The sequence below is a fragment of the Diadema antillarum genome, unplaced genomic scaffold (assembly GCF_040938485.1).
Source record: "Diadema antillarum isolate AM-2024a unplaced genomic scaffold, OU_Dant_1.0 seq00001392_RagTag, whole genome shotgun sequence".
In the NCBI taxonomy this organism is placed as follows: domain Eukaryota; kingdom Metazoa; phylum Echinodermata; class Echinoidea; order Diadematoida; family Diadematidae; genus Diadema; species Diadema antillarum.
In genome coordinates, this window is record NW_027272147.1 from 303,886 (window position 1) to 329,321 (window position 25,436).

Consider the following 25,436-nt stretch of genomic DNA (forward strand, 5'->3'; position numbering starts at 1 on the left):
AAATGAATGTGTGACGCTTCATCAATGAACTGCTGTTGTTAACACTCTACCACGCTACCTCTAAATTATTGAGTGTTACAATATGAACATGTTAAGGACGAACTGATTTTGTCATAACACGTTTCCCATAGACACCTGCCCTAGTATAATTGGGAGTAGTCTAAAATGGGCTAATGACAATCATAACATCAGTTGCCCTTCACTGCCAAGGGGAATATAACAAAATATTGCCCTCGACTGGTCTTAAATACACTCATCTTGAACCTGCATTTACTTTCCTAGCACAGACAATAATATTCCAACATCCCTCTGAAGGACAGCATGAATCGCATCAGTGGTAAAATGAGAAGTTTGACCGCCTTGAAGAACTTTAGAGAAATATCCTTAACCAATGATGGTATATTAAGATGTTCTCAACATCCAATACAACATCTACATGTATCACACCATGTGAGTATAAAGTCTAGGTCCGGAAAGAACTGATGTAATCATCACGCAGTATTTCACGACTGAGAGGGCAATGACAAGACCCCAGTGCATGTAGTGGCGGATCCAGGGGGGAGCGCAAGGGGGTGCGCCCCCTTTATTTTTTGTTAAAACAAAAGAAATGAAAAGAAAAAATGTGTGTGTGTGTGTGGGGGGGGGGGGTGCATGTGCCCCCCTTCAATTTTGTAAAGGCACCCCTCCCCCTTTACGGAATTCCTGGATCCGCCCCTGACATGTCATTGTGATGGATGACTTTGATATTCAGCACACTTGGCATTGATCATTCTGTCTATGCTAATTCACTATGTAACCTTCTATTGAGTTTTTGGTCATGTCTCAGTACCTGCACTGGCAGATGGTACATACAGCATGTACTTCATATTGCAATTTAGTCTCACTCTTCACTGATGTGCACCACTGCTTTATTTTCGTGCGTGGGCACGACTGAGGTAACCTATCTAAATGAATTAGTTCCTCACTTGATAACGAACAGATCCACCTAGTAATACCCATCAAACTTGCTGCAGTGGTATAGGATATGATTGGATATCTGGCCATGTTCCAAATAGCCTGTCAAATTTATGACACCTATGTGGCAGAACTTCATTAATGTGACATTACACTCTACTTGGGAGATTCACTGAATTAGGGGGTAGTGATATAAATATATACTGACACAGTGAATGGATTTGGGATTCCTATCATATGCCAAGAGTACTAAATGTAACATTGGAAACCGAGCGGCAGGGAAGTTACAATAATGAATCTCACAGTCACTATGGTTTCTTCATTTCTACATTTGATTCTAAAACACCTTACGAAACTTTGAAAAGAATACTAACAGACAAAACAAAACAAAACAAAACAAAACATATTTCTTTACCTAATACAGTCAAATCATCTACATAGAATGAACAGGGATTGTTTATATCCCTCTGGGGTTGAATAATTATTTCTTCAACTTAAGCTATTTCTCCACCTGGCTGAGGCTGGTCTTACTGTAGTTCTATATCAGCACCGGTCTCACATCCCTGTGGGTTAGAGTTTGTCCGCTTTACCAATACTGGCAGAGAATAAATAGTAACCAATGCATGAGCAAACTTTAGAACATAGCTTCCATTGACATGCTCCTGATTGATTTTACAGTCCAGCCTGTATATGACTGCTATAGGGAAACGTCAAAGGTGGCCTTTGTATACAGGGGGCCTATACAGACTCGTGGTTGCCAGGTCAGATCTTGATGGCTAATAGTCACTCAGTCCAATACAAGTTTGTCGAATTCCAATATTGTCTTACACCTATACAGTCAAACCCTTCTGGGAGGTGTTTCATAAACCTGTTCTGAAAGTTACGAACGACTTAAAAACGCCAGGTGATCAGTTCTTGTGCTAAATTATTGAATTTCTGGTAAGGATAGCACATCAGAACGTGTTCCAGTCGTTCTTAAGTTGATCGTAACTTTAAGAACAGCTTTATGAAACACCCCCCAGGTCTACACAGGATTAGAACATGTGGGATGAGACCAAGGGTCATCACACAAAGAGGGATTAGACTAAAAAAGCCGCAATTTACAGTTTTAGCTGCACCATCTTCACGAAGCTTGTCCTTTTTTCCAGTTCCTTTTCTACTACAGTGAGGAAGGGATGGAGAGAACGAGGAAACCGACGTGTCCATTGTGCAATCAATCCTTTTTACTCCTTAATTCCGTCTCCACCTCATTCCAGGCATCATCGTCCCAACCTCCCGCATCGTCCCACGTTTCCTCCAGAGACAAGATGGGCTTGCCGCTGTTCACCACGGCTGCTTTGCCGGACGTTGGCGCCTTCCTTGATGATTTACTTGACGTCTTACTTGATGAGGACTTGCTGGTTGATTTGGACTGCCCACCACTGGTACTGTCTTTTGATGGCTCACTGAAATGAATTATGAACAGAGGAAAAGTTACAATCTAGGGACTGATGATAAAGGGACCTTTTTTTAACTTGCTGAGGATGAGTCCTGAGTATACTCAGGCAAGTGTCTACGGGAAATATATGTTGCAGAAAAATCTGTCCGTCTTCAATGGGTAAACGGCATAATTTACCATTTGCAGATGAAACACAAACCCAGTATTAGTGCTTCAAAATAGTTCTAAGATGTGAGTTAGGGAAAGAAACAACCAATGTAAAAATTTGAATATAGGTAAAATTGATTTCAAGTATTGTTTGATAAACTACATTGTATACAAAATGTGAACAATTCTTTAACAAAAATGTTTCCAGACTAAACCGTCCACCATTATGGTTTAATGAGAAAAATAGTGATATCTCCTTATATTTTAGGCTTTATTGCAAAAATTCTATTTGGTTGGATGTTTTGTGATACAACTGACTTACACATATGCATCAAAAGTGATACCTTGAACATTTTTTTTTTCTTTTAATCACTGCTCCCAAAGGTAAACAGGAATTAAAATACACTGCACCTCTATAATCTCCTAGCACTTCAGAAGAAGAAAAATCTCTTCCAATTCCATGAATTAAAAATCCTCAAGAATGGATTGATATATCAAAAATATCAATATAAGCACAACAATATTCAGTTTGTGTAGATCATGTCATTAGTGACTTCTGCTTGACAGTAATTACCATGACCCATTCCTCCTACAACTGAACTCACAGGTACAGTATATTTACACCTGACACATTATACTACAACAAGGCTGTGTTCTCTTGAGAAAAAAATATTCTGTACTCTGATTTGAATTTGCGAGGACACACAGGCACAATACTGTAAAAGTATATATTTTCATGTGACTAATTTTTTGCGCGCCGCTGGTTAAGAAGAGTTTTGTGTGTTTTTAATTCTGCGAAATCAAGACATCAACTACTGAAACATATGGCAAGCAAAAATACTTGCGTGCTTTTATTTTCGCCCCAGCTTCTGGTAGCGCGAAATGCGCGAAAAATTGCAACATTGCGAAAATTTCCACTTTTACAGTAATATGAGTTTTGATTGATACAATAAATAGATGAACATACACAGGACCACCATACATGTACATACATGTATTCCCCATATTATCTCAACATTGCAGACCCTTGCCATACAATGTCATTGTACATTTTTAGCTAATGATAATAACTTTCAATACTTTCAAGATTTCTTGACACATATTTCGTTGTCATACAATGTCTTGCTGTCTCATAAGCTTGCTTTGAATTTGGAATGATTACTGAATTAAACACACCGACTGCAGTTAACAGAATGAAAGGCAGTTTCATGACTCGGGGTTGCTTGAACTTGACAAGTGCTTTAGGAGAAAATGCTTTATGAAATGCTTCATGCTTTTATGGTCAATTTTTATGAGAGCATTGCAAATCTTTGACTATTAAAAGATGTAGCAAATGCAGGTCTGCCAACATTCCCACATCCAAATCAGCATCAATAAATAAGGAATGATTAACTGATAGTAAATTCAGAAAAAAGACCCCCCCCCCAGGATTTTTAAATCGGAGTAGTGGATTCTATCTCATCTAATGACCTGACCTGAAATTTGCTGCAACACACAATTCGTTCTTCCAACATAATGGGAAAACCTTTCCTGCATGAGACCTTGAGGGCGCTACAGCAAAGAACAGCTACCCTTGGTGGTACTTTACAACTTACGCATCTCCAAAGTCAATGAGGGCGCTCTCTCCTTCATTTCCCCACGACCCCCAGCCGTCCTCTTCCGGTGTTGGCTCCAATTGTTCTTGATTCGTCTCTGCCCATCCGTCATCCACACCCCACCCCCAGTCGTCGGAGTCGCCCTCCGGGGACCTGGGAGGCGTGGGTACATCATGCAGTAAAGGAGTATCGCTCTGGTCTGGATCCATATTTCTTTATTGGTTTCATTGTGTTTGTTAAGTTTTTGTTTTTAATCGACATCCAGGCAGCATTATTTCGCAGATATTTATATGTTTTGAGAGCGTGGGAGTTGTCCATAGCGAACATGACAGGAAATGTCATATTTGTTGATCAGAAAAGATTTTAATAGAATTTAGCATTTGATGTTGATGCCAGACAATGCGCACCAGTTAAACCCGTGAAGCGTAATTTCAGTAATACATGGAACCCCAGAATTAGTAATTTGTGAAGCAGTATCATTTATTTTAGATTTAAAAAAAAAATTAATATGTATTTGATAATTGCAGCGGCAGTGAATTTGGAAAAGGTTTGAGGAGCATTTGGCAGGTATTAGGTCAGACATGTTATAGTCAGTCATAAAATAAGTGTAATTTCAAAATCATTACAATTTGAAAATCATGAATCAATTTATTACAATATCAGGTATTTTGATATAAAAATTGCATTGTTTTTGGTGAAGAGCATAATCAAAAAATAATTTCGCCAGTCATGCATACAGCATGTGAATATGATTTCATAAAGCGATGTGATACCAATTCAGAAAGTCATTATTGTTCAGCAGGTTGGTTTTTATTGATGTATAAGCAATGTATTTGTTTTGTGAGAAGGTATGGCATATATTTTGGAGCAATATTAATTGGTTTAGCATCATGGTTTAGGACACAAATTTTGCAATGAATGCCATTAGATCCCATTATAAAAGAATGATTGAGGAGTGTTAATTGTTGCAAGATATATTTTCAAATTGCATGGTAACAGGATTTACATATGTGATGGCAATTATCGAAGTTGCGTGTTTATGTCATATGAAATATGTTATGGATGTGACAATGATGAAGTATTTAGGATATGCAGATATTGGAATAAAGAATGTAATGTATGAGTTTTGTTTGCATTATACATATGGAACATGAGTAATGAGAGACATGAACGTAAGACCACAGTCACAAAAAAACAAAAACAAAATACAGACAGTGGATACACAACAAGGGGGGGGGGGGGTGGGGATATGATGGGAGAGATAAACAAAGAGAGTACATTGAAGCACAATTAGGTTACTGAATGGATGATGCATGACCACATGAATGCACTACTTCTAGGGCATGCCTACATCTGACACAATAAGTGGGACTACAGTCAGAGGGAAAAAACTACAGAAGTACTTGATGAGGGGGGAATGTTATTTCTATGTTTTGTGTGCAGTGAGCATCAACTTTGAATCAATTTCCATTTCTTTAAAGGATTTTAAACATCCATTTGTCAACTGACAGATATATTTCTTGAAATTTGATGGAGTTTTGCAGTCAATGACTGCTTGTCTTTTATATACAGTAGGAGACTATACAAATATCAGTCAGTCAGACAAGTTCTATTCATTTAATTAATTCAGTTATCTGTCTTTTTTCCCCCTGCTTTTTGCCTTGTTCAGCAAGTTTGATAATTGCAGGGGAATGCAGTTAATGAAGTTTTGAAGGAATTAAGGAGGATTTGCTGAAAGGGGGTGACATCAGGGGAAACATTGGGAGGGGTAATGAGGCTAATCCCCTGTTTATCTACCACCATTAATCCACACGCAATGTGCCAGCAAAACTTACACTGTACACCACTACACATCATGCAAATCTGAAAATGCACAATTACTAGATGCAATGGTACAATGAAATGCACAGTGACTATTCCTCTTAACATGACCACAGAATTAATGGCTGAATACCATGAGAGCATGAAAGATGAGTCTGTCACCATCTGCTATGTATGATATCTATAAAAGAATGTAAACTACAGTACATAGTGTTAAAGGGATTGTACAGTTTTGGTTGAGATCTAATTTAAGGTTTCCAACATTTTTAGTAAGATAATGACAAACCTCTTATGAAATATGAAAGAGCATGTAATTCTTTGAAGAATTCAACATTTATTTGATGAAAATTGGTTTTGAAATGGCTGAGATATCCAAAAAGAACGATTGTAATAAAGTGTGGGACCCACACTTTTCACTACGATCGCTTTGTTTTACTTTGTTTTTGGATGTTTCAGTCATTCCAAACCCAATTTCCATCAAATAACCTTTAAATTCCTCTTAAAATGGTATGCTTTGTATTATATCAAAAGTGTTTTCTTGGTATCTCGCAAAAAAGTCAAAAGCCCAATTCTCATCTCCACCAATACTGTACCATCCCTATAAGTATCTGTGTGCAGTCAACATACACCATGTACCATAGTAAAAGGTTTAGTGCATGTAAAGCTTTGAAAGCATTCAGTATGGAGCTTCAATGCAAATAACAGCAAGCAATAAGTACCGGTATGTGAATTTCCTAGTACACTATGTATATTAGGGTTTGGGTTGATTTGTTTCTACAATTTAAATCACACTACTTCAGTGACTAGTTAATTTGTTAAAATTAGATTAGTGAGCAAACAAGAACCATTTTTTGTCCCTCTAGAAGAATCTCCATCATACAAACATATGAATTTACATTTACATATTGTACAATGCACGAGGATACTTCTAGGCAAAAAAAATTCCTCTGTATGATCATGTGTTTCATGCAGCTAAAATAACACTTGTCAGCCAGTGGCAAAAAACATAACTACTCTCATGGCAATTACCATTAAACATTACTGCACAACCCCATTGGTAATTCACATGGTTCAATATGATCTCCAATATCTTTACATCATACCCAGGTAAAGCTTCCTTGTGATGCTACCACTACATACAAGCACAATAACATGCTGATGTAGAAGTTCCAGGTACTGTACATGTAAAACAACGTTAATTTAACTGCCTTCCCTAGAAAACAGGGCAGAGCTTCTGAAGTGAAATTGATGACTTTAAAACCCTGCACATGTAACATGCTTTCCTGCTTTGACTTGATTTTAACCCATTGAAGACGAGTTTGAGTACACTTGAGCAGGTGTCTATGAGAAATGCGTGTTGTAGCAAAATCAGCCCGTCCTCAAAGGGTGAAAATAATCTAAATGCTATGAAGTGATGTGCATATCCCTCTTTTGCTTGGTCTGATATCTGAGATCACTTTTATGATATAACATTTGCAAAAAGGAGGGATCAGCCTAACAAAACATAAGATAGTACATATGAAGAGTTTGTTTGCAAAAACCGATAAGTCCATTTTTGAAGATTTTGAAGTACGGTCTCTGTCATAAACTACAAAATAATCCCTTTTAAATGATATATTGGTCACTACATATAAAGGTACATTTTTGAATTTATGGTCAAAAGAAGCAAAAATTTTCTTATTATTCTCTTAATTTTTCTTGACCTTTAATCGCAAATATCTCCATTTGACAAATATGGACTTATCGGTTTTTGCAAACAAACTCTTCGTACAGTATATAAAAATGTAGAAACACAAAGCATGCATGACTGTAGTATGCTATCACTACACTGCTAATGTCAAGGAGCTGTAAACAGTTTGGACAACATGGGAGTTAACAGTGAGGTTAGGAATTAATTCCTTACACTGATATCACTTGCAGAAATGTGGTTAAAGTTATTTTATAAAGACCACACCTTAGGAGGTGCTGTGGTTTGGCCTTTCAGCACATGATTCATAATCATATTGTCTGCTATGGGTTCAGATCCCAGGTAATCACAGTAATCCTTCCGTCACATTTTGCCAGATTGAAAATTGAGACTGCAGGATTTCATGCTACCCCCTGCCTACCTGAACCAGTTGGGTTCTATTCAAAGTCTATGATTATCAGAGAAATTTGCAGGGAAAGGGTTAAAAAAACTGGCAGGGATTGAGCCACACTGAGAAATTCACCAGTATTTAAAGTCACAGTACTTGCAAAGCGTCATTAAGCTGATGACATAATGCAATATATGCTAATTTAACCGCATTCACCTCGATTCAAATACACACTGAATGTCTACTTCTGAAGGATTGAAATTTGCTGATTGACGATTCTTATGACTTGCTGATTAAGTTGTCTTTGTGTGAATTTAACTTTGCTGGAAATTTGTGCTCCTTATTGCTTATGCTGTTATTAAACAGAAATAGCATACTACAGTACATTGTCAACACAGGTAAATACCCACTATTTGCACTAACAAGTACAATACTAATGTGTACAAAATTACCACCTATCATCTACTATATGAATCTACAGTACTAGAACAGAAACTTTACACAAATCCCTCAAACGTGGAGGAGGACCATCAAAGTGCAAGCCCATTGAATTTGACTTTTTAAATACTGACTAGAAGAAAATTGAACAGTGAGAATGGTAGGGACTTCATTGAAATCAGGCCTGACATGAGATGTAATCAAAGACATATTCGTCAAAATATAAGAATTTGAATATGTTTTGTCGATAAAGCAATTAGGGATTTGTTCTACAAGGCAGTCTGACGCCATCTCTTTTATTTGTTGGTGTGTTTGTGACTGATATTACTATTCAATAAAAGCACATAAAACTTGAAAAGCCTGGTACCTTCTTATTTTGGTGCCTTATTTTGGAATAAAATCCATCACTCTGTTCATCTGATAAACTGTATTTATCACAGTCAAATCAGGCATGGCGTGGACTTGCACTTAAAGGATCCCCAATCCTCCTTTGTCCAGAGATTTGGCCGCTGTTATGACAATGGTCAGACTACTCCCATATTTGAAGAACACAAATACTCAACAACTTTCTACTCTAAACATGGAACAATGCTTATGATGCAAATGTTTGGTGTATGTACTGCAAATATGAAAGAGCAACATTCTGACATTATAGTCCTCTATCATGCCTCCTCAATGCAGTGAAACACCCTGGTTTTGTCTGTCTGTAGTATGTATGTACCTTGTACAAAAAAGTAACTTTATGCCACATGTTGACATGAAAATCAGTATTACAGAAGAAGAAATACATAAGAACATTATGTGTGAGATTACAAGAAAATACCAAAAACTCAAATCTGAGTGCACATTGATTTTGCAATTCATAGTCTGACAGGTATGAAATATTTCGGTTTGGTAACAAGGGGATCTTACTTTGCTTCCTCTCTTCTCACCAACATCTTATTTTGCACTCTCTTCCCTTTTATCATTACTTTCCTAAATTTTCTAGCCCTCCTCTTCCTCCAATCCCTTTGCTCCTACTTTCTGTTCCCCATGAGTTTTGTTTTCTCTTCTTTGCTGTCTCTTTTGGTATCTCTCACTCTTCTCTACCTTCCAGTTTCCATCTGAATTTTGTTAATCCAGGGCTCGACACTAACGGTGGCCCAGGGCCACCAAAAACGCAAGTCGGGCCGCCAAAATTCAGAAATGAAGAATTTGGTGGCCTGATCGGGCCACCAAAAAAGGTCGAATGTTTGCCTTTGGGCCACCAAAAATAAAAGTTAGTGTGGAGCCCTGGTTAATCTCATCCTCCTCAAACCACCATCATCACTTTTTTTCTTCCCCTACCCTTCATCTCATCATCTTACTATCATCATTATTCCATCAATGCCCCTAACTTCATTTAATAGTTTACTCTTTGATGTGCCACATTCCAAGCTAAATATCAAAACTACATGTATCAGGGCAAATAACCTCCCTCCCGCCCCTGAGCAATTACCCCCCGGCAAATAAATACAGGTTAATGATAAGGTTAGAGTAAAGATCAGGGTTAGGGTTTAATAGAGTTTGGGTTAGGATTAGGATTAGGTTCAGGTGAAGGGTCTGGGGTAATTGCACAGGGGGTAGTGCCCTAGACCCAAACTACAGGTAATTTAGAACTCTGCGGCACGATTGATTACCTGCACTAAGAAACACTTTCACACAGCCCTGGTCTTGAAATGATTACATGGCCTCCCAGTCACGTCACACATAAAGTTCTAAAGTACTACATCTGACATACCAGTGTCACCTTTTCAATGGCTCCAGAATACCTCATTGAGTTCTTCTAGTGAAGTATGAACCCTCCCACAATCTCAGATCAGCTCAGAAAGATTGTTTGCATGGTCTTGTTACTCAGACCAAGTTTTATAAAAAGTGATCTTGAGCTCCAGCTGCCCCTTATTAAACTTTGGAGTGCTACCCCATATTGTTTGAAGGATTCATCAACCACACCCTAGTTTAAAATAGTCCTGAAAACATATTTATTCAAAAATCATTTTGGATGATGCATCTCTGCATTTGACAGCAATGTTCGGCAATTCTATTTTCCTCCTTAGAGCACACAGAGATGCAAATGCAGCGATAAATGTACAAACACATGCCATGAAAGCATCAGGTATTCCTATAATTACCCTTTCCCTTTCTAAAATCACCCCCTCACCTGAGCTTTTCCCGCTGCTGTTTGGCGATAGGGTCACCCATCAGCGGTGTGTCGGTGGTGGGTTTATTGGACTCTCCATCCAGGGAAGGGTTATCGGAGAACATCTTGGTGAAGTCGTTCCAACCTTTCTGAGTATTAACGGCAACCTGGCAACACGTGATGAAAATAGTCACAGTCATACAAGGTATATCAGCATTTCTAGTAGGAAATATGTCTAAAAGGGGGCTTGTGTCTATTTATTTCTGAGCAAAGTCATGATAAGATTCATGTAAAGAACTATTTCTATGAAATTGTATTTTTGTTCATCCCTTAACCTGTAGAAGACAAGTCCTGTGAACACTTGGGCGGGTGTTTATGAGAAATGCGTGCTAGTGTATAGCAAAATCAGTCCATCCTCGACGGGTTAAAGGACTGAACATTTAGCGCTATTGACATTTTACAGGACAAAACAATGTATTGTATATATGTATACATATCATTTCAGAGTAACTGAATTTCATATCATTTTTGTTTTTGTCATACTACTTTCAAGACATGTGCTTACCAGATTATGAAAATTTGACCATAATAATTTCTTTACATAGTTTTGCATTTAGGAAAAGACAAGAAATTTATACTACCTTCGATGCTATACTCTTGGTTCCCGCTGATATATCACTGAAAAGTCGTCCCTCATTCACCTTCTCTTTGGTTGGTTTGATCACGGAGTCATTAACTTTGGATGCGTACTCATGTGTCTGGAGTTAAGGCAAAGAAGACACATTTACACATGGTGAGAAAGATTGGGTGGCAGGAAACAGGAATGAGATTGACACAGATAACAGATGGACGGATTGATAGATATAGACATACATACATACAAACATGGAGGGCTTGACACTAACTGTTTCATGTGGTGACTCATTCGGGCTACTAAAACCTTGAAATCTGACATTCTGGTGGCCCGAGAAGCAACTGTAGTGGCCCTAAATAAACAGAAACGATCAATTTTGCATTTAAAGTGCCTGATCGGACCACTGAAAGATAACCTTTTTGAGAATTGGGTGGTCTGCCATTGATTTTAGTGGCTCCGGGCCACACGGTTTATTTGACATTACAATTGTGTACTCCTTGGGTTGACCCAATAGGCAAGGGACTCATCAGCTTGTCTGTCTTTATTACCTCCGCCAAGGGAGGAGGTTATGTTTTCGTTACCGTTGGTTTGTTAGTTAGTTAGTTTGTCCGTGTGCAAAATAACTCAAAAAGTGGTGAACGGATTGGGATGAAACTTGCAGGAAAGGTTGAGAATGACACAAGTAACAAACGATTAACTTTTGGTAGTGATCCGAGAATTTGGGGGTAATTTATGAAGGATTTTTGATATTTTGGCAGGTAGGGTCAATGAACTTGGGAGTTCAGGCTACACGTATTTGAGGTTTGCATGCGTGCACTAAAGTGCGTGCTCTAGTTTCTGCTAGGGCGAGGCGCACCGTGCAGCTGAGTGTTTATGACGTAACAAAGGCTTCTATATTGGGAAAAAGGGCGACTCTCAGCACACAATGCTGTAATACCTATGGGTGGAAATCACCGATATCTCTATGGAAGAACAAGATCAGTGGTGGAAATGAGCTGCATACTTGGCGGAGGTCTGCGCTCTCAGAGTGCTTCTCTAGTTTGGAATCTATAATCCCTCTTTTACTTTTATTCTTTAGTTGAACTTCTCTGTAATAGCTACAGAAAATGTCTTTATTGATTCACCAAATGCAAGACGATGACAGTTATCTCTTACCTTCTGTGATGCTGCTGAACCAAACTTTACAGCCTGAAAGACAAGTGAAGTTTACAATGAGTCTAACCACAATCGAGTGATTATCAAACAATGAAAACTGTACGAAAACATTTCTCTTTAAATGTATGTGATTTCTATTCCCTCACTCCATGCACTCATACTTTGCGTGCTGCATTGATTTGATCTACATAAATCACCACTGAAAGCCTCACTTCATCAGGAAAATGGACAAAATATTCTATCTTGAAAAATGTAGACAGTGCACTCCCATTACAACGAACATGGTTATAACGAAATTTCGTTATAACGAAGTAAATCTTCTGGTCCCAAAATTATCACCATTAAAGTCTGTGGTACAAAATTTGCTTATAACGAACACGGTTATAGCGAAATTTCCGTTATAACGAAGTCTTTTCCGAGCCCCACAGACAAAGAAAAACAAAAGAAATGTGCTCTGTTATAACGAAATGCGAATTGCTTTCGAAAATACGTAGCGAAACAAGCATTTACAGCGTCTCTGCATGGGTGAACACTTCACACCACTGTGTGTTCGCTCCTTGTGCCACACACACTTTCTGAGTGGAACTTGCGTTTATTATTGTAATACAATTATCCCATCACATTTCACATAGCTTTCCAGAGTATGATGAGTATTCAGCAAACAGAATATGATATATATATACATGTATATATATATATATACGTGGTTTCCTTGTTTTCGTTATATATTGTATTTGTTCGGTTATAACGAAATTTCGTTATAACGAAAGAAAACTGCCGGTCCCGAGCATTTCGTTATAACGGGAGTGCACTGTATTACTCTTTCAAAAATGTCACTTGTGACCAACTGCTATGCTGCCTCACGTGTATAAGGTACAGCTAGAAGGCTGTGACTGAATTGTATTCGATATTGAAGTACTGAATGAAATGAGTCAAAGCGAACTGAACTAAAGCGTACCGTACTGAACTGAGCCAGATTTGGAGCGCTCGAGCGCTCTATTAGAAGAGGTCACACATTTTGTAGCAAGAGGGTCATTCACCTGGGGTGATTGAACTACTTACAGCTGTCCTGAACAAAGAGAATGAACTGCTTGCATTATGACGTATGTGCATGTTATGCACATTCTCACATGCAAACTTTTGGTACGCTTTTGTTAACCGTTTTGAAGCACATCGGGAAGTGGTCCACTTTTGACTAGGTACAGTACGGTAAGGTACACTTTCGGAGTGTTCGAGCGCTCCTCTGGCGCGGATACTGTATGGTACAGCTCACTTCTCTTAATAGGAAAGTGCTCGAACGCACCCTGAGAGACCACTCCCTCCCTCCGATCAGAGGGACCCAATGGACCCAATGGACATCTCTGCCTCCATTAGGCCTTCTTGCTCGGACATAACAACATGATGCCCCACATGGTTCGGAATACTGTAAAGCAAAATATTTTCACGACATAGAATTTTTACCCATTGGAGCAGACTGTCTTTTTCACAGCATAACATTTTTGCAAAGTAAATGCCACTGGCATTCAATGCACATAGTGTAGGCAAGATCTTTCCTGTGCATCTTAACTTTGCAAAATTTGGCTCCGTCACAAATTCGTGAAATTAAAATGCAAGCAAACATTTCACAGTACTCACATTCTCCTTTGTTGCTGCTAAAAACTTGGATGCACCGACAGTGAATGATGCCCATCCCTAGAGTAGGGGCACGGGAACAGAGGGAGAAAGAGGAAAAAAAAAAAAGAAATTGGCATACTATGCACATACAATACAATATGTAGTCTCCCTATCTCTTCTATCGAAACAAGTGCAATAGTTATGACATCGCCTGATCTGATCGCCTGAGTCTGATGTTTCAAAAAGCCATATTTCTCCATTATGGAGTTGGGGTCTTACAGAAAAACAATTTGCCCTGACAATACTGAGAGGTCAAATCAGGCAGTATTATAAACAGGTTAAACATTATTATCACCATTCTTCTTCTTCTTCTTCTTCTTCTTCTTCTTCTTCTTCATTATTGTTATTATCATTGTTATCATCACATGCATTATGCTCCTGAAATCTCTCTACAAGGGAGCTCAAAAGAGACATCTCCACAAGAAGCTCTAATGCTGGGTTTTTGTTTCATCTGCAAATGGTAAATCATTCCTTTAATATTCTAATTTTAATGCCATTCCAATACAGCAGTGAAATTTTACACACACTGAAAATGTGTGTATCACCGAGTGTACCACATTAAATTAACATTATGGAATACTGTATACGCTATATATTTCGTGAGTCTAAATTTTCTGTATCGGGACTTCCCGACGATTTTGCGGGTGGTTAAATTCGCGATCGTGGAGTCCTGTACTGAACGGAGAAAGGTATACGTGTACGTCACATTCATATCGGCACTGGAGTCAATATTTTCGTGTGTTTTAATTTTGCGAATAGCAGCTGACTCGCGAAATTCGTGAAAATAAAAACCTTGCGAAATATTCGGCGTATACAGTAAAATGTACTTCATGAGGCTGCTGTTCCTTGCTAGTTTACCATTGCACCTCTATGGGGTGTCACCATTTTTCTCTCTCGAACATACATGTACCTCCTGCTGATCAGCAGGAAAAGTTGCTAGTACATACCGTTGATAATGATGCCATAGCATTGTCCATTCCTTGATTGGACTGAGTGACCGGAGGGGTGTATCCAATGCCTGAATATTTGCCTCCTTGACTTGGTGGTAGATCACTGTCAAGAAATTATTTGATGGACATCTGTTTTACATGTGACTGTGCATCACAAAACAAACTAAACAGTCGCACCACTTGATTTTATGTGAGGACTCAAAACAGGTGAAATGGGTCAACCCAGTCAATCTTGAGTTTTTCATATTTTCTGAAAGAGCTATTCTTTTTCAACATTTTTCTTCAGCTTGAGATCATAACATGAATGGGAAAGTGTGTCTCTGGCAGTTTTTCTGCAACCCTCTTTATGGGGAGAGTAGAATGATCAGGCATGTCTTGGAGGCCCCTTTTCATTTCTTGAAATCCTTTGGACACTCTTCACTTTCAACTCTAATAACTTTCGAAAGGATAACGCTACTGCTTTGAAAGTTGGCATTAATCACAGACAGAATAGAACATACTCAATTTCAGCTAAATCTGATAATCCCTTCATTGTTGTTGCTCCAGTGGATTACATCCTGTTTTTTGTCACATTCATTACACAGCTAGCAGGGCTTGGCAAAGATTAAGCGCTTGAATAGGCCCTGTACTTCAGAGCCTCTTTTCTCAGTTCATACTTTTCCAGAGTGTGCTTTCTTTCTAGTACTTACAGTGTAGATAGGTTAGGGGAGTCCCTTTGAATTGAATATACATTACATCATTTTAAAGCTCAGAGTCTGTTTTTTTCAGAATCTGACCATAACTAAAAATCCATGTCTGGCGACTTTTTGTTGGTTTTGTGATGCAGGGTCACATATCTACCAGTATGTCTATCCAGTCTATCCAGTATGTCTATCCAGGGTTCCAAGAATTTCAAGAAAACAAAATTCCCTGATTATTCCCCGATGAAGTCTCAAAATTTCAATGGTAATTATTTCAACTCAATTCCAGTTTCACATGTTTTCTATGTTGTTGCAGTGAACTGTTTGCAGTATAAAACACTAGTCATCCAATGGGTGTTGTTTTGATATGCAACAAAATATAACAGAGCCCATCAGCGCACACTCTATTCATACCTCGCACCCGATCTATATTTTCATTGTTCGATGGCACATGTAACTGACCGTGGAGAGGGGATACATGCATCGCTTGACTGCTTTCGCACAGTTGGATTACGGACCTGTCCGTTCTCTGTTGACGGGCAAAAAGAATCTTGTTTGGGGGCATTGATGGTGCTCAGAGATTTGTGGAAGGAATGGGTTAATATTGGGTTCACACTCTGCCTCTGTCAAAACAAAAAATATTTGAGAAGGTGAAAAGTAATCACACAATTAGGCTCCCATTTGTGTCTAGATCCTATTTAATACTAATAAAAATTTGCACTTACTCAGGTCTATTGGCATTTTCAGCAAGTTTGCGGTCAAAGAAGTCGTCCCTCTTCGAGGAGAGTTCAGTTCTGCAGGAAGTGGGCATAAAATCAGATTTTCTCACAATAGAATCATTCAAATAACTAAAGGCATTATATTTCTGTTCACTACAGTAGGCAGAATTCTTACAGCATTGAGGTAGCACAGAAGTACTGAAACACATTGCTCGTGTAACACATTGTGTCATGATCATGAAATAATATGGAGAGAAATAGCACTTTTTATAACACATCATCCAATATATTCCACTGAAACTGATCAACTACAGATTGGTAGATCATAGAATTGATAACACTATATCACTAACATATCTGACTGCTTCTGTTTTACTGTAGTGGTACACTTGTAATAAAAACAGAAATAGAATTATATTTCAAAGTAGACATTTCGCGACATGTTTCGGGAGAAGTTTTTGTGCGCTCAGACTGTACAAACTTTGAGAAGATTTGCCAGAATGTGGGAAATTCCCCTTGTTTTAGTGGAAAGGTTTGCGTGAGAGGTGATTTGGAAAACTTTGAGAACATATACTTTGAGAACTTAAAGGACAAGTTCACCTTTACAGACAGGTGGGTTGAGTGAATGCAGCAATATTTAATAGTAGAACACATCAATGAGAGTTTGAGGAAAATCAGACAATCCGTTTTAAAAGTTACGCATTTTTGAAGTTTCTGCTCAGTCACGGCTGAATGAGAAGACTACTATAGCTTGTGATGTCATATGAGTACAACTATAAAGAAAGTATAAAGAAAATTCAAGATATTCTCACTTTTCTCACATAATAAAAGAACACTCGACTTCTCTCTTTCAGAAGTCAGGGGAAATAATATTACCCCTAACATAAGTCAGTAACATGTCGAAGAAATGTGCACTTTATTCAAAAAGTCAAGTTTGGTGAAATTCTCTTTTCATTTTCCTTATATTGTTGTACGCATGTGACATCATAAACTGTAGTAGTCTTCTTCTCCAGCAGTGATTGCCCAGATACTGTAAAAATTCATAACTTTTGAATGGATTGTCGGATTTTCCCCAAACTTTCACTGATGTGTTCTACTAATATTGTTGCGTACACTCAATCCACATGTATATGAAGGTGAACTTGTCCCTAAAACTACAAAGAAGCTTTGTCAGTGTATCTGTGGCTATCGATACTGATATAATAATACCAACTTACTTTGACATTCCGTATTGCATGTTCCAGTCATCTGACCCACCACCTGAAGTCATGGCTCCACCCGAATTATAACCACCACCTCCTCCTCCTCCTTTTCCTCCTCCAAAGTTAGGGGAGCTACTGGAGTGGTGTATAGACCCAGAGCTCAGGCTGGAATTGCTTGATGTCTTCTTGGCGACGTAGGGAATGTGGTTCCGGGCCTTGGATGTCTCTTCTGACCACGTCTCACCCGCTGCTTCTGTGGTAACCTGAAACATGGATGTGGAAGAAAGCACTTTATATGGCCTGGTAGAATGAGGATACCATGGAGTGCAAAGGCTGGCCCGCTTGGGTATAGACGAGGTTCCAAGACGTCAAATGACACTTTGGCTGAGGGGAAAAAATGAATTTCATGCGTATTACACGCATGGCTCAAGCGTGCTGTACGCGTAGCATATACCCGCCTGCCTATCATGAGATGCGGTATGTAACTCTTACGCGCTTGCCCACTTGTATGGGGGTCCCCTTACGCAATTTTTGCCCCTCGGCATGACTTGGTGACGTCATTGGAACCTCGTCTATATTTGAGAATCCCTGCAACAAATTGTGTACAGCCTTATCACTGCTATGAGAAACTCATTGACTACTGCTGAAAATTGTCTGAACTTACCTTATCCCTAAAGAGGGCAGCAGCCTTGCTGTTGTACTTTTCATGGAATGTCCAGTTTGGGTCGTAGTCTGGCTGGCTCTTCATAAACTCCCGGGCGACATTATTGCCGCCAGCTTTCATTTTCTCCAGCTCACTGTCCTTCCATTTATCCATCGTTATCGACCTTACAAAACTGCAAATGAAATGGGGGAAAAAAAACGAATCAAAATGTAGATTAATATTCACCTTTTAGGATTGATGGGTACAGTGCACTTTTGGTAAACAATGATCGAGGTTACAGATATATAACAGAATTTTGTCATAACAGAATTTTGTCACAACAAAGCAAAAATTCAGGTAATTTTATTATCTACACAAAATATACAACTGTAACTCTATGAAAATACTTTTGAACACTTGTTCAGCTGTAACAAAATCTCGATATAATGAAAGAAAACTGCCGATCCAGAAGACCTTTACTCTACATGGAGTCACCTGTACTACTACCAGTATCTGCATCACATACACTTTGTACATAAATGCATCTGCTTTTGAAAGTGAAGTGATGTGGAACAAGTGAAGGGGGCTTCCTCCATATTAACTTTATGGTGATATCTTCTTCCTTCCCCTCCTCCTCTTCTTCTTTCTACTGTGGGACAAAGTGCCTGGTTTAAACCGTTTGTTATTAAACTATTGCTAGTCACCTTGGGCAATGAATAGGCATGCCAGCTGTAAAGCACACTCATGCGCAATGTGTCTGTACTGTGGAGCTACAAAGTGCAAAGAATAAGGCATATCGATGAATTGGAAGCCTTTTCACAGAATATTACAAATGAGGGTAACAAGTGTATTACACTTACAGATATTTGAAAAAAAAAAACTAATTTCAGATTCCAGGAGCAAATCACCTTTACAGTTTTGTTTGATACTTATCTTCCTTTTTCATACACATCATGCAATAATGCTGAATGAAAGGTTGTAGCATTGCTAAGCTTTATCTCACTACATGTATTTTACCTCTGTGCTTGTAAACAATCTTCATCAACATTTCTTGACACAATAACTTTCAAAGAAGTTGCTGATCAACACAAATTGAAACAAATTTCACAGCCCTTGACAATAATATATATGTGCCCTTTGATTTGATTGCCTGTTATTGGAGATGTTCATATTAAAGACACTCAGTCGTGGCGAGTGGTTTGTGCGGCACGGAGACGAACGCAACACGCTGCCTCCCCCATTCTGTATCAAATGTAGTGACCCCCGAATGAGAATAGCGCTGGCTCAATGGGTCAGCGAAAATACTGTAGGCTACAAGAGAGCTCCCTGTGCTTATCTCCTGACCCAAAATGGCTGTCCCAGCGAGCCACGAGAGCTTCCGAATGGGCGCACACTCTCAGTGCGCATGCGCATGAAGAGAGGCCAAAAGAGCCATGCGTCTTCTGGCCTCTCTCCTCCAATCACCGCAGCTCGCGGTGACAATATTTGTGTATGATGCGTACACACACACACACACACGCCGCAGCGTCTTCTGGCCTCTCTCCTCCAATCACCGCAGCTCGCGGTGACAATGTTTGTGTATGATGCGTACACACACACACGCACACATACACACTTGTCTCAGTGGTAGCATGGAGCCACTAACAGAGATAGCTCCATGCACAAACTTCGGTCGTTCGGAGTTTACGTACCATTAGGGATGGCGATCGGCTGCCTTTAAAACAGGAGTTATGATTCCTGGAACAGATTACAATCCTGAAGAACTACAAGATGTACAAGTTGTACATGCAGAGCTACCAAGTCTCATGCATTCTGCGTGAGACTCAAGCATTTAGGGGCCGTCTCACGATCTCATGCATGGCACCCATTTTTCTCACGCATCGGGCGAAGTCTGCAACTTTGGCCTAGATAATAATGAGCATAGCTCAAAAGATTAAAGTGATAGTTGCAATTGAAGGTGCATTTTCCTTTTGTCTTTCAAAATAAGTAAAAAATGGTCACTTAAGTATGCACCTGATCGCACCATTAAGAGCTAAAAATTGAAAAAGCTCCCTACCATGGGAGGCCACAGGGGGGAAAAACCCCTCCCACACCCTCGCTCACTGGCACATTTCCGCGCCGAGATGCCGAGCGATGCCGAGTCATGAAAATCTCACTCATAAAAATTTTTTGAACTTGGCATCCCTGTACATGGGTTGGTAGAACATAATTTCTTGAGTTGGCACTGAAGAAGTGAGCTGAAACTTAACTGACCTGAGGTGGACCCCAAGTCCTCGATGCTTCCCAGAACACTCTAGACAGATCCATATTCCGTAGCTGACACTGGCCCATTGTGGGTTGTGGGTATTGCACTCAAAACAACTCTGGAAAGTCAAAGAGAATGAAATTAAAGTACATGTAGATGTACACAGTTGTATGGTCAAGGGAAAGGGTAGAGAAGGAGGAGGGGAGTAATTTTCAAAACTTGAAGTTGTTTGGATTATGATCATTACAAACTGAATGGCATACAATGTACATACATGAATAATGTCTCAACATGACATGTTGAACTAGAAAAGCACTCTGAGAGCGCAGACCTCTGCCAAGCATGCAGCCCATTTCCACCCGCACTGATCTTGTTTGAGATCAGTGATTTTTACCCATACGTACTGCATTGTGTGCTGAAAGCCGCCTGATTTCCCAACATAGAAGCCTTTGTTACGTCATAAACCCTCAGCTGCACAGCGCGCCTCGCCCTAGCAGAAACTAGAGCACGCGCTTTAGTGCGCGCATGCAAACCTCAAATGCGCCCAGCCTGAACTTCCTAGTTCATTGACCCTACCTGCCAAAATATAAAAAATCCTTCATAAATTCCCCCAAAATTCTCGGATCACTACCAAAAGTGAATCGTTTGTTACTTGTGTCATTCTCAACCTTTCCTGCAAGTTTCATCACAATCCGTTTACTACTTTTTGAGTTATTTTGCACACGGACAAACGAACGAACCAACTAACAAACAAACCAATGGTAACGAAAACATAACCTCCCCCCTTGGCGGAGGTAATAAAAGGGTTTGGTATTATAGTATTGGTGGAGATGAGAATTAGGCTTTTAACTTTTTGTGAGATATCAAGAAACCACAAGACGAAATACAACAAAGTGAAAATATGATTCCTTAATCTGGCATTCTTCAATATGAAGTCTAGATAGACTTATTAGATTTCTACGTGTATTACCCCGGGGTGCTCCTTGTGCACAGTACTCCGCGTTTGGGCTGGTCGCAGCAGTTTAGAATCAAAATATGTTTTGTTTGTTAAGCCCTAACATGTTAGCCTTAGGCCTACTCCACACAAGACCAAAATCTTAGATAGGTAGAAAAACTGTAGAGAGAGGCAGCGCGACAGTGACAGAATTCAGAACACATAATTTTTCTCTACTAACGTTAGCAATATTTACAGGGGGGTGTTTCACAAAGCTGTTCTTAACCCTAATCAGGCTGGGGGGGGGGGCGGAATCCACCCCCCCCCTCGACGTTTCGCGCAATATCTTTGCAGCGCGATAAGCTCCAGCCGCGATGTTTCATGACTTACCAAAATTGTTGCGCCCGCGCGTACCGTTTTGACGCGACGCCCGTTCGAAAAAAATTTGTCAACCCCAAAATTGCTCCAAAACGTGATTTTGTGTACAAATCCAAATATGCAAATTGTGTTTTTTCAATTAATTCACATAAAAATTCATATCTTGACTTAGAATGGATGAAATTAATCTATTTTAGCATAATAAAGCTTCGAAAAATGTCTGTGACAAATTTTGGCCAAAAAACAAACAAAAACAAAAGGTCGAAAAACAATCAAATACATAAGAAATTAATTTTGATACAAATTCTTTTTTATCCTATGTTTCAGGAGAATGATATAAGAAACATTTTAAAAAAGAAATTAGCTTAATTAGAGCATTAATAAGTGATTTACAGCCCAAAACTGATTTTATGCATACAATTGTAAATTACAATAATTAATTAATATAAAATATAAGAAAAATTTTTCGGAGAAAGCAACCATACATTTTGATAGTATACGTTGTGGGCGTCGCGTGTGCTGATTTTCGGCGCGATCACGCGTTCCATAGGCGAGATCTGAAGGGGGGGCGGACATGAGGATGCGCAAATAGAAATTGAGCAAAAAATGCTGAAATAAAGATGAAAAATACTCCACTGGTCATACATTGTACCCGGTCACTAATCTGATATACACTGTATCTATCAATAAAGAATTATACTTGAAGATTATTCCATATTAGTTTCATTTGTGGAAACTAAGCGGAAAAGTGATAAAACCAGCTTTCTAGGAAAGTACAATTTCAAACGTTTGGTAATCATGTAGAAATGCACACCTACCGTTCGCTTCGCCGTTTGTCAATAAAATTTTGTGCAGCTATTGGAGATGCTAAATTGAGCCATATCAGAGAGTTTTCGTGGAATTAGAAAGCCGAAAAGGTAAGAAAAATGAGAAATTGGAGTTGAAAAGTACGTCGGTCGCGAACATAGTCTCCGATGTAAGCAGTGCACCGATTTCGCTGAGAACGATGTCAACGATTATAATCGATTCTGGTAGTCTCTAATTAGCCGCTTACTAACAATATCGAACTTGACTCGTGCAATACGTGTAGCCCCTATTTTCTTTTTCGTATTTTTTTTTTAGTTAGCTCACCTGAGTCGAAGGTCCAAGTGAGCTATTGTGATGGTTCTTTGTTGTCCCCGCCGAACGAGTTCGAGCAGGGGACTATGAAACGGGCTCCGTACGTGTGTGTGTCTGTGCGTCCGTGCGTCCGTGCGTCCGTCCGTGTGTGATCAAAATGTTCAATTCGCTACTTCTGTCATTTATGAGCCAATTTTGATTCTGTTTGCTTTATATGATAGCACTACATGGGAGCTTTAAAACTTCTACACAAAATTTCAGTTGTGACCTTTGACCTTGACCTTTGACCTATATTGTACATTTGCTACAAAATGCTACTCCTTCGCCATTTCTAACCCAATTTCGATTCCATTTGCTTTATGTGATGGCACTAGGTGAGGGCTTCAAAACTTCTACACAGAATTTTGACCTTTGACTTCTTTGACCTTTGACCTTGATTTTTGACCTATATTGCACATTTTGTTACAAAATGCTACTTCCGGCGGGGACATATATTACGCACCGCGTAATTTCTACTTTTCCTTGTTTTCATTACCACTATCATAATCATCACTTTTCAAATTATTGATACAGATTATTCATGCCAGGATTTAGACATCGATCCTTTCTCTAAATATTTTGGCAAGTATCGATTTTATCATGACAAAAGTTGATAATTATAACTTAATTTGAATAGTGTTGAAGGGAATAGAATGAGGTTGAAGGAAAAGTGGAAGAAAAAGGTTAGGCTATTTATTACGGTAATAGGAGGGAGAGAGAAAGAGAAAAGAAGATGAGAAGGAAGTTGAATTCAAAGGGGATTTGTTTCTAGTTATCTACATAATTTATAGGCCTAATTCAAATAATAAATTAATGAGAATAGTATTACAAAAAGTGCATGTTATGTTATACAATCATGTATTAACGTTAATATTGTGGACTTCTCATAAAGTGCTCATTTTACCTAAAAAGAAACAGAATATTGAAATTGAAATAGTAATTTGTTTTTAATTGATAGGTTCAACTTATACAGTAGTAGAAAGTAATTGTCTTTATGATAGTATTTACTTTTCCCATTTCATTTTTTTAAAATTATGTATAAAAAAACTGCAACCCCAGTATTTGCTTTTGTTTTGTAGTAAAATCTATTTTATTGTGCAATATTCATGATGGATAGATAATTCCCATTTTTTCATATATCTTTTACTGACATTTTGTACACATAATTATCTATCCATCATTTAGTCAGCAAAAATGTTGACAGATATACAGTCACACGCAGGAGAAAATTAACTAAAACGATAAAAAACAGACGCATCAAGATCACTTTCTTTCTTCCACATTTTACTGTCGAGCCGACGTAATTATTGTGGTTAAACACCAAACAAGCGGCTGTATCACAGACTACTACGATCGATTATCATCGTTATATCGCTCTTCCACATAATCGATCATCCATCATGCTACGCTGACACAGCCGTCGATCGGCGTACTTTTGAGTCAAAATTGGCTACTTTTCTTCTGTAATTGACTATGAAATTTCATGAAACCGTCAGATATGGTCCATCTTGACATTTCTGATAGCTACAAGAAGTTTTCATTAACAAATTAAGGAAGGAAATGGTAGATGTGCATGGTGTGCATTTCTACATGATTACCAAACGTTTTCACATGATACAGCTCTGATTTACACTTATGCGCAAATTTCTGGACCGAATTGTCTTTTGTTTTACATGCTTAAGCATTAAGTGAAATTTCATTTCATTTCATAGATAATATATAAGCAAAATATGGCCAACATTATGATAACGTTCAAAATTGATCTCCACAAGACAGCGGCAAGGAACATCGATCATCAAAGGCACAAGTACACCTGTGGAATTCCTTTGTACATCAATAGAAATCTGACAACTGTTTGAATAATTACAGCCAGTTGAAACTCCAGAGTCCATGTATAAAACCTCCTTGGTGAAACACCCCCCTGCCCTGGTGATTTTGTTGCATCGAGCTGAGGATGTTAATTACACCCTGCAATCTAACATCGACCTACTGTACACTAGTTACAGTGTACATTGTAGGGAATTACAGTGCAGTACGTGTACGTACTGTATAGTCAGTAAAACGGTAAATTTTACTGTGAAGTGTGAGTCTGTGTGTGTGATGTGGTGACCAGTGCAGTGGGGCTTCCAACTCCAAGCTCTCCTTGCTGCAGTAGTGAATGTTGTGATCAGTGTAGGGTACAGCTGTGTTGTGTTGTGTAGCTGTACACTGTAGCTGTGTGCACACATACACAATGCAATGCCAATGGTTGCCGCATCCGTCATGGTATCGTGAAAATTAAATTATTATCAAACTTAACCGAACACTTACATTATTTCCATGTTTCAGACGAAGGTCCTTTAAAACTCTTCTCGTCCGTGGACTCGCCATGGCCAAACACCATGAAAATCGTGGTGATTTCCAAAAAGAAATTGGCTCGGGCAAATAAGTACTGTCAC

The 25,436-nt window shown here is 38.9% G+C and overlaps 1 protein-coding gene across 1 annotated transcript; it reads right to left on the reverse strand.

Annotated features, from left to right (window-relative positions):
* Positions 1-1,447: 1,447 nt before the first annotated feature.
* LOC139708978 (ADP-ribosylation factor GTPase-activating protein 1-like) lies at positions 1,448-25,436 on the reverse strand. The gene is made up of 12 exons (XM_071620946.1): positions 25,309-25,436; positions 20,537-20,646; positions 18,305-18,476; positions 17,656-17,903; positions 16,445-16,513; positions 15,037-15,142; positions 14,051-14,107; positions 12,416-12,448; positions 11,268-11,384; positions 10,648-10,793; positions 4,135-4,287; positions 1,448-2,399 (listed from the first exon to the last, which is right to left on the reverse strand). The coding sequence occupies exons 1-12, from the start codon at positions 25,366-25,368 to the stop codon at positions 2,168-2,170; spliced, it is 1,503 nt and encodes a 500-aa protein (XP_071477047.1). The 5' UTR covers positions 25,369-25,436; the 3' UTR covers positions 1,448-2,167.